Genomic DNA, 11,200 nt, shown 5'->3' with positions numbered 1-11,200 from the left:
CCACGGAACGGTATCGGTCCGCGGTGCGAGGGTTGGGGAACACTGCTCTAGAAGACAGGTTTGTCCCAGTTCTTTTGCCAATAAAAAATAATTTATAAAGCATAGTTTTTAATTTGACAAAGTTTATAATTTAAGTAAAAAATATTTGTGTAAACAGAGGGCAAATATTATAAACTACTAGGTAATTTCAACTTTGAAATTTTATTATGTTGAAAAATATATAAATAAAAAGCTGTGCATACCTCCCATGTTTTCCCTAACCACAACCATAAGTTGATTTAATAAAAACATTTGCTTACCTCCAAAGGTGATAAATTTATAAGTCTTCTTCATACAGATCTTAAATTTTTAGTAGCGTGATCCTTTTTTCCCCCGTTGACTACTTTTTAGCTTAATGCAGTAAATTAAACATTAACAAAAGGTTACAAAAATAGACATTTATTTAAAATTCACATGACAATTCACATCACAAGTCCACATACACAATTTCCATGGATGATTAATATTTAAAAATGTTTGAGGTAGTTCACATCTGTGTAAAAGTATTTTATGAACTCCCAAGTGCATCTCAGTCAGGTAATTTGTGAGGTAGGTGTTTCATACAAAATTAATCTTCTTTTAAGTGGTGATTTTCTTCATCCATATTTCATTACGTCTGTTCACAATAGTATCAGGTTTGTCGTATTTCACTTGATAGTACGTCGTTTTGTCTATCGTGGCGTCGTTTTTCAAACTTTCAGCCAACTTTTCTGATTCTTCAATCCACGTTTCTTCGTGCCATGCATAGCCGGTGAACTTCCTGCATAAATTATCAAAATCATTTATATTTTTGATTTATTTCTATATTATTACAAATTTTTTTTTCCTGTTTCATTTGAATTTTGTCTATGTTTAAGAAAAAAAATATTAAAAAAATAAATAAAATTAAGAAAAAGAACCCCGTAGCTATGCTGTTGGAATATATCCATTTAATTTACAATTTTCTGGCTATAATACAAAGTTTAAATACGTGTGAAATTTTAAAGTTTGAAATTTAAAACTCTATTTTTTTATACTTTAGACTTCCTAGAACTATAATAATATTTAATTTTACAATTTTATTACCGTCGTTAAACAGCCGACCAGATTTTCAGTTTACGGCTACCAATGTTCAACCCCGTAGCCTTGTAATTTTATATCCAATCCAGAAGACGAGGAAATTTCTGGATCAAGTATAAGAAATTTTCCTTCGTGGAGGACTTTTTAATGGAACTGACCAGCATTTGCATCACATGGAGAGGAAAACCACGAAGACCACATACGGTTAACCTGACGGCAAAAGGACTCTAACCCATGATCCGTTTACCACTGATGATATTTTTACGTCAGCACTGTGGTCGATGCGAGCCGGGTGCGGAATTCGAATAAACCAGCCTTTGCCGGGATTTGAACCCGGTTCACCTCATTGGGAGGTGGGTGCTCTATGCCCTAAGTCATCACGTATAATAATATAATAATACTAGTGGGCTGCGCCCCCTGCTTGCTAACGCTCGACAACCCCCGAAAATTGCTACGCAATCTTATATGGTTTGCTTTGAAAACCAAGAAGCTTCAATCGCTACTAACTTAGGTACATGCAAATGCACAAAATTCTAAGAATTCAAAACCATTCAAATCCATATAACAACTTTTTTTTTAAAAAAAATTGCATCTTTTTAGTAAATACTAAGTCATTAAGATAAATTTGAATTCAAATAAATGACAGTAATTCGTTAAACCTGTTCGAAGTGTGCTATAGTATAAAATCTTAGGATAAAATTTCTAAAACTGATATCTCTTTAAAAAGGTTAAAATTTTGGCTATAATTAAGTCTATTAAAAATTGAAATAAGTTAATTGCAATGGAAAAACCTGCATAAACAAATAAATTCCAGTAAAACAAATAAATTCGTGATATAAATCAAAAATCGTCAAATAAATTCATAATATATAAATTCGTGAAAAAAAGCGCTTTCGACAAAATACTAAAATAGAGATCTATCGACAAAGACTAATCACTTCTGCCTAGCTTATGCTCTCTCTGGTTATTTCAGTTTCCGTTTTTAAAAGAGCTATATGTTGAGCCATCTCAGCTAGATTTGGCATGTGGCATTTTTAGCGGAAATCATTGATCGATTTTCTAGCCTTGCCATTCGGGGAGTTGTAATGAGGCTTTTTTTTTGTCGCCGTGTAAGAGAAATATATATATAGATTGGTAAAATTTTCATTCAGGGTAGAGTGTCATGGTAAAATCTTGGGATGGGTAACAGCCAACAATTCGTAGTATTAGGGATATTTCGCAAATTTATTAGCTCCCGTGCCAAAGATTTTTAAGTAATTGCGCATGCGCTCTCTAAGTACGCATTCATCATTCTAGAGATAAGCGCATGCGTCAGTGAAAAAATATCAAACTTATATAAAATAAGAGATTTCGCAACAATTATTATGCTAGAAACGCTGATGTTGTGGGAATATCGTTTTAATTTTGACTACAAAATCAAAATAAACATTTACAATGGTAACAGACGATATCTTTGTTCAACCAATTGTGTAATATCACACGATTTTTTGCAAGGAAAAATAAAAGTAACTGTTTGTAAATTTCAGAGTTCTCAAGCATTTTAATCAAAAACCAACAACATTCGAACAATACTTAAAACTGTTCTTTCAAGGGCTCCGATAGCGACGTGATGAATTAATGCTTTTCAGCGAATAATGTGCTATTTTTAAAACTATTGTTAATCTGTAATGGCTATTGGGTGAAAATTTAAGCTTCTATAACCAGAGTCACCTGTTCTAATTATGAAAATGGTACGAAACGTCAATCTGAAAAAAAAACTACATTTGTGGAAAAATGAAAAAATTTTGTGATTTAGTTTTTTAATATTTGAAAAGGTATTCTAAAGCAGCAATCAGCAATATCACTGTTTATAAAAATTTTCAAAAATTAAGAATTGTTTATTGATTTTGAACTAAATATATATATAGCTTGAAATTATAGCTTCTATTTGAAGTTTAAGGTGCTGAAACTGTTGTTTATTTTCGTTGGCGAAAAAGAAGAAGCGTTGGAGAATCTAGATGGAAAAATCTCGCTATCTTAGTGAGGTTTCTCAAGAAATTTTTTATAATTATTTCAACAATTCATGTGTTTTAAAGTACCTAACATTTTTTTTCAACAAAATGGTTGGTATAATTTAAAATTTAAGCTTAATTCGAATTTAAAGCTTGCAAACTCAGGTTTTTTATTTCAATTTTTTTTTTTTTTTGGCAAAGAGCTACTAAGAACATCCTTAAGGACGTATGCACCTCACGCAGTACAACCACTCTCGAATTTTCTGCCATTTAACTTTATAAGTTAAACCTGTCCAACCCACAAATAATTAAGTAATTTTATAAAATATGTATAATTACCTGACCGCGTACACTGTTGGTTCATCATATATAAAGGTAATGCCTTCCTCAGTCGGCAATGGAGGGGCGGCAGCATACTTGTTGGGAACCTTGAAGTCCATCTGGTAAACAGTGCTCTGTTCTTTGTAAGTTGCGTGCATTCTTACCGGGATAGTCATGTTTATTTTCAATTCTATAGCATAAACATATAACGTTTGTGTAAGTTTCACAAAATGATACTTAACAATCTCAGATTTACACAAATGCCGATAACTTTACGGTATTTAATTTTTACTTACTTAGATTATTTTTTCCATTGATATAGCCAGCCAACTTTGTAAAAGCTCTTGATGCAGCTATTTTAAAATAACTGTGCTCTGCTGTTGTGGATACCCAGGTAATAGCTGAATATTTTCGAATTTCATAATCCTGGTGTGGAATAGAAATGTATATTAATTTTGCAGATCAGAAACTTTAAAAACAAAGTCTCGAAATAACTTAAGTAGACTAAAAAATAAAAAAAAATTGTGTCAGAAAAGATGCGCTAAAAGGATGTCCCAAAATTCACTCGAGATTTAAATGTACGCTATTCGGGTAATAGAATAGGTAAAAAAAAATTAATAAATCGGGGTAGCTAACAGTTTAGAGTTATTAAAACTGAAGATACCCTCGATAAGCTACCGTAATCGTAAATTTTGTGTAAATTTGGCGAATAAAATTGTGCTTTGACGAAAGTATAGGCGAATGATTTTTTGCTCTGGAGAGGAAAATATAGATTTAACTCGCTCCTCAAAATTACGTCAAAAGGAATTTTTCTAAACAAATCAGTATTTTTTATTCGATGACAGTAATTTTGGGTGGAAGCGCCGCAGATCCAATTAGAATTGGGCCCAAATAATACTCGTATAAGCCTCAAACAAACTATCGTAAAATAGATTTCGATGGGAAAAAATTAATTATAAAAAATTGTTAAGATATGTATTTTGCGAAGCCTTCGAAAATTGGCTACTACTTTTGATATCTGACTAATTTACTGGTTAATAATCTTAGCACGGGCCCGGGTACAGTATCAACGAAATAGTGCAATTTTTATGCTAATTGGTCCTTGAAAATTTCGAAAAAGGAGTACACACATGCCAGCAAACCATTGGCCAGATATGCTATTTCATTCGTAAACCTATGTATATTTTATGAAGCAATTGAAAATTCGAAATTTTTAATGAAAAATTCGTGTTTTGTATCAAAATTACTAGAGTGAATTTTAGGATACTCTGTAAAAAATTAAGATTTATTACTTACAGGGTGTTTGGCCAGTATGGAATAATTGGGACATTCACGATTTCTGTAAGTACATCCTTCAACAAGAAAAACCACCAAAGAAAGCTGCAAAAAGACACAATATGAATACTTATTACTAAACAGTAATTGCTAGTTTTCGTGCCCGAACCAAACTATCACTTTTCATTAAAAAAATTTATCAATCAAAAATGTGAATAATTATCAGAATATTACATACAGATAGAGTTAACAGAACGTTATCAGGAGGTGAATAATATTTAATTATCCACAGTATCCGCAACTAAATATTGTTAAGTCATTTGTTCATTAAATAGCATAAATGATAAATCGATACTTATATGGCTACAAATCCAAGGGGTTTTTAGATTTCTGCAATATATAAAAATGTGGTTGTTTATAACAATGAAGGTAAACAAAATTTGTTTCACTTTGTCAGCACTTGAAAACTTTACAGCACAATTATTTGGTCTAATATATTTGTTTAAATTTCGGCGATTTCCATATCATGATCTGTGGCAGGATAATTGCCAAGTCTTGGCAGCTTTCGGGGAGCAGTCGGCGAGAAGCCAAAATAATAATAATAATAATATTAATAATAATAAAAAGAAGAAGAAAATCACAGAAAAGGACCAACTCGAAGGCCTCAGGGCAAATCTCCTACATGTTTTTTTTTTTATTTTTTCTCTTTTTTTGAAATTTTTTTTCCTGCTTAATCCGCAATTGTTATCGTGATCCGACGCCAACTACGACCGCCAAGGTGCCAAAGAGATTTTAAACTTGCAAAGGATTTTTTTAAAACAAAACATGCAAATATTTGCTCGGGTAGGCTACGAGTTATACCTTTCTAGTTGGTCCTATTCTGTAATGTTCTTTTCAGCGTAACTACCATTACAATTATTCAATTTCCATTCACTATATAAAATATAGTAACCAGTGCCGGATTACCCATCAGACCATGGCCTGTGGCCTCCAATGGTTAGGGACCCCCTTAAAATGGATTTTTTGAAAATGAATTTAAAAAAATTAAGAAAAACAATGATTTTTTTAAACAAAAATCAATTTCAAATATATATTAAAATTTTTTCAAAATGTTATGATTATTTTTTAGTTCTAATTTAGCAAAATAAAGTAAGATTTAATTTATTATTATTTATTTTTATATTAAATATGCCTTCTTAAATGAAAAGACCTATAAATACTTTTATATTTGAATAAATAAAAAATATACGAGAAAACAACTTAAGCGAAGGGCCCCAAAAATTTGAATGGCCTTGGGCCCCGCGTACGCTTAATCCGGCCTTGATGGTAACTCGATTATAACTGGAGGTACTTATAGGTAGATGACAGTTGACATTGTCGGTAGACTACACCCTACAATGTCAAACCTCACATCGAATCGCGTTACATTTGCTACTAGTAAAAAACATTCAATCGACCGTTTAAGAGAGAGAGAGAGAGAGAAGTTGGCAAGAAATTGGCATTTATATATTAACCTTCAATTATTTATTTATTATGTAGTTAGATTATTTACTCGCTGCAGTATTTTTACACTAAAGTGTTAGTTCAATAGTTTTTTTCCTTGCTTTATTTTTATTAGTAACAATGTATCAAATAATTGATTTTATATGACTTGTCCTTTCTAGCATTACAACACAGTAAACAAAACACCTTTTTAATTTTTTCTTTAAAAAAGGGATTGAAATTTTTTTCCATAGAATTTGAAAATATTGAATCTCTTTGACAACTATAAAATTGCCTTGTTCTTATTATGAAATAAAAAATTCATAAAATAAAAAATTTGCCGCGCATATTTACGTCAAAAAAAGGTTAAAAATCAAAATGTAAAAAAATTCTGCTTGTGTCTGATTCGAAAAAGGTGGTAAACGCTACAATTTCAATATACATATTAATTCACAATTAATTACAGAGAGAGGGCAGTGATCTGATTAAGAAAAAAAAAACTGGCCTTAAACGAAAACTATTTTTTGATCATAACTATTCCTTGATATAGATAGATAACAGAATCATAAAGACAACATTTTATGTTGACTTTTTTCTTACGTAATGAATAGTCTGAACTTATATCATTTCATCATCGTGAATTGCTGCGAAAAATATACGTTTTCATTTTTTAAAATTTTGACAGTAAAATTTATTTTTGACAAAAATTGTCTTCCCTTGTGACAATATAAAATTAAAGAATGTAAATATATAATTGGAGTATTTAAAATTCTATTTTCCACTTCTAAGAACCTGTATTTCAATTTCGCTTTCTTTTGGAACTTTAGAGACTTAAATTAAAAAATGTTTTTCGCTGTGAGAAATTACAAGGCTTTTCTAAAAAAATATTCACATAATGAAAAACAAAACCAAAATAAAGTTTGCGTATATTTGCACCTAAAAATATTAAAAATATAAAAAATTTAAAAATATTCTCCGTATTTTATTCCGAGTACTTGGACTGTGTCTATGTATCTTGTAACAATTCAAGAAAAAAAAAAGTTACTTAGATTAATTTGGAAATTAATAGAAAACGTTAGTTTTGAAAGTTAATTTGAAATTACAAAGATTAATTGCTAAAAGATCTTAATTTGCAAACAATCGTAAATTGCTAATATACAACCATTTCTTGCAAAACTCGAAGCCGTGTTTATTAGTTTTGTAAATGAACAATGCATTTCCAATGTTGATAAATTGATTTAATCCATAACTAATATAAAAGACGAATTCCAGATAAATAACTTCAAAAGTCTTGAACCAGCAATCAATTTAAATATTATAGTTGTTTGCTATTTTAGCAATAAATAGCAGAAATTTTATCATAATATAAGAAAACTGGCTACAGAAATCGGCGCAAATTCACAATAACTTACAATATCTTAAAAAAAAATACAACCGAAGTAACAGTGCTTAATTGTTTAGCGTCTAGCATGTAATACACGATAAGGTTACTTTTAATTCTATACATTTTCTTCCATCTTCCCTAAAATAATATTTAATTTCGAATTCCTTTTATCCTCACAGAGCAAACTTTTCTGTCTTTAACTTATATCGGTTAAAATGCATTTTCAATTTTAATAAAAATTCTTACGTCCGAATTTAAAAAATTGACATATTTTTGTAACATGTGAAAATAAATACATACTCATTTATTAATATATCGCGATGATAGTTTGCAAGATATCGTCAATATAATCCTTTTTTACCGATATGCTAGATTTAAAAAAAAATATTTTTTCTTCTATCAATGTTCAACTTCATAGCCTTGTAATTTTGAACACAACCTAGAACACCAAGTGACTCCTGGATCAAGCTTTGGGAGAAACTACCTTTCGTGGAGGATTTTTTGATGGAACTAAGCTGCATTTGCGTCAAATGGAGAGTAAAACTACGAAAACCTCCATCTACCACTAGAGATATTTTACGTCCGCACTCTCGTCGGCTCGAGCCGTGTGCGACCAGCCATAGCTGAAATTCGAATCTGAGTCACTTCGTTGGGAGGCAAGCGCTCTCTCGCTATCATAGCAACGAACATGTAAGAACTTACAAAGAGTATTTTACTTGATTCCTAAAAATTTAAATTATCTAGATCTGTATACATTAATCACCCCCTCGAAAAGCGCCGCGAAATTTCAAAATTTCCTTAAAAAGGACCCAGAGGTGGAGAATTTAAGAATCTCCATTTTAAATAAAATAAAGCAATTTAATTGGGAAAATAAATTTGTAAACACAATTGAAAATAAGTCGATTAAAAAGTCCTCATATTCACTCTGCAATTTTTTTTCATATTTAAGCTCGACTCGACTTGTAAAATATTTATTTTACCAAAAAATAATCCAATCACTAGTAATTAAACAAATAAAGCTAAATTTTAGAAACTTAATTATTTTGTTTTGCATCAAAAAATATACAAATAAATAGATAAATAAATAAACTAAAAATAATAAATAAATAAATAAGTTAAAAATAATGCTTACCAGGACTAATGAAATCTTCAACATTTTAAACTTAAAAAAATAAATAATGAGAACGAAATTTTCGAATCTTACAGATCGAACTAAAATGTTCGATTTCGTTCGAAGTGGTGACTATTTATTCATTACAATCTGATATGACTAGGCATGTTTTTCACAATGGCCGAATTTCGGGAAAGGTTACACACGTGGCTAACTGAGTTTTGTTGTATAATACATTTATTCTAGAAAAAATGTAACAAACGTAAACATCTAGTGATGACCATTACAACGATATTGGTGTAAGAAATGTAGATAATGTTCGATTTTCTTCCAGTGAAATATTTTCTTATTTACTTATATGTTCTAATCTGATAACGGGCTTAAGTTATATAACGAGGTTTTATAACAAAGTTTTGTAACAATAATTTGAGAATTCTAAGAAAATAAGAGAATTAAGTAAATTGTAATAAATAGAATGCATGGATGTTGTAGAAAAGTGCATATTGAATTTTTCAAATGCAAATTATTCGTTGAAGGGTAACATCACTCTTAACATTTCTTTTGAATTCTTTATTACATTCCTTTATTACATTTTCTGAAAACCTATAAGATGTAATATAATAAGAATTTAGGTTCTATCGTTGATTAGAGCCTCTTTCCTCTATAAGTCTAAGGTCATCACTCCAAGCCTTGCAGTGGGGAAAGAATCAAAACAACATAAAAGGAACGGGATATTTCTTGGGATAATACATAATTGCCAGATAACTTTTAAAAATAGCAAACGACAAAATAAAAAAAAGTATAATTTTCCCTACTTAAGTAAAATAAAGCCCACGAAGGGGCAAGGCTCAACTGCTCCTCCCAGTTTTCTTGATCTTTTTACGCATAATTATAACATAAACATGCCTGAAACATGTATATATTAGTCTATGAATGAAGTTTAAACCATCGAATTTTGCGATTTTTAAGAACAATATTAATTAAAATGAAAAGTTGTTTGATCGAACATACAGAACTTTCATTTGTCAATTCGATTATTTTAAAATTCGCTTTTGCATGCCGAAGAAAATAGGATACTCTGAACCAGTGGTCGGAAAAACTTCATTATTTTTGTAGATTACTTTACCTACAACTACTTTGTTACAAATGTAGTTAACTAGAACTACTTTTTTTTTTTAAATACAGTGACTACAGACTGCTTTCGAAATGTAGCCACTACTTCAAGGAACCGAAATTTGCTGGAGGAATTAATTTGCACCTACGTTCAAAATGGTTTTGAATAAAAAATTGGCTTACATGAAGAATTATTTATAAATATTTATTCATGTTTACATGAGCCAGTTTGCTATTCTGAAACATTTTTTTCAAATTTGTTTATTTAATTCAACTTTATATGCCCTTCTCGACAGCTAATATTTAATTTAGGTAATGATAGAAAATTATTAAAAACTTGCAATTTCGTGAAATGTCTCTTTTATTTCTTCTAAGAAATAAGGTCAAATATATGTTCCTTTCCTTTGAAATAACACCAATACTTCACGAGTCTGGAAGTTTAAATGAAATGTGGAAGTGCGACCAAGTGATAAATTATATATTTTTCGTAATGGTTAGCTTAAATATTAGTTATACGTGTCTCTAAATACTCAATTATTGCTAATTCACAGTCATTGGGGCATTTTAAATTGCATTCGATAACAGGCCCGCAAAGATTTGTACCCATCAAATTCGAAAAATTAGTTGTGTTAGAAACCTGTTTCTTTACTGAGCTAACTTTAAAAGTAGTTGCCAGGAATTGCTACAAACTACAGTTTTTTTTTATCGCACTGCTCACTACACTACTTTTTTTAAAAAGTAGCACACTACACTTCGTCTTTTTCTTCTTTGTCAGCGCAACAGCCCCTTGCAGGCCTTGGCTGCCTCAACAGCTGACAAACACCAGCGCCTCCTATCCATGGCAACTCCCTTCCAATTTCTAATCTTCAGGGTTTTCAAATCATTTTCGAGTTCGTTGAGTCATCTAGTAGGGGGTCTGCCTCTGGGACGTGACCCCTCGGTCTACACTGCAAACTACATTAAATTTAAATTTATTAAAACTTAGATAATGGTTGCGCGCGAAACATATAAAAAAAATATATAGTTGTGTGACTTCATATGAATTAAAAGCAGTTCACACTTTCATATGAATTAAAAGCAATTAAAATAATTGGCAAATCAGAAACCAATATTTTCTCTCATGCTCTCCTCTTTTAATTATGTGAAAAAAATGAATATTTTTTTAAGCAGAAAAGAAAGTGCATTTGAAAAAGAACGAAAAAATCAATCCAAATAATCGAAATCTATCTATATTATATAAAACGCTAATACGTACGTATGTATCAATAAAACCGATGATATTTTTTTTCTCGCGTAGGCAACAGTTTTTATTTTTAATTGATAGGATTCGGCGCGCAAGAGCACGTAGAGATCATCATATGGCTAATCTATATTATATAAAACGTTAATATGTTTTAATTGATAGGCTTCGGCGCGCAAGAGCAC

At 30.6% G+C, this 11,200-nt stretch overlaps 1 protein-coding gene across 1 annotated transcript; it reads right to left on the bottom strand.

The window, feature by feature from the left end:
- Positions 1-422: 422 nt before the first annotated feature.
- Positions 423-8,897, bottom strand: LOC122268204 (heme-binding protein 2). The gene is made up of 5 exons (XM_021147293.3): positions 8,684-8,897; positions 4,707-4,790; positions 3,707-3,836; positions 3,429-3,600; positions 423-799 (listed from the first exon to the last, which is right to left on the bottom strand). The coding sequence occupies exons 1-5, from the start codon at positions 8,705-8,707 to the stop codon at positions 619-621; spliced, it is 591 nt and encodes a 196-aa protein (XP_021002952.2). The 5' UTR covers positions 8,708-8,897; the 3' UTR covers positions 423-618.
- Between the last annotated feature and the right edge of the window lie 2,303 nt (positions 8,898-11,200).

The sequence above is a fragment of the Parasteatoda tepidariorum genome, chromosome 4 (assembly GCF_043381705.1).
Source record: "Parasteatoda tepidariorum isolate YZ-2023 chromosome 4, CAS_Ptep_4.0, whole genome shotgun sequence".
Lineage (NCBI taxonomy): Eukaryota > Metazoa > Arthropoda > Arachnida > Araneae > Theridiidae > Parasteatoda > Parasteatoda tepidariorum.
The sequence above is the reverse complement of the archived record's forward strand: the minus strand, read 5'-3'. Positions and strand labels throughout refer to the sequence as shown.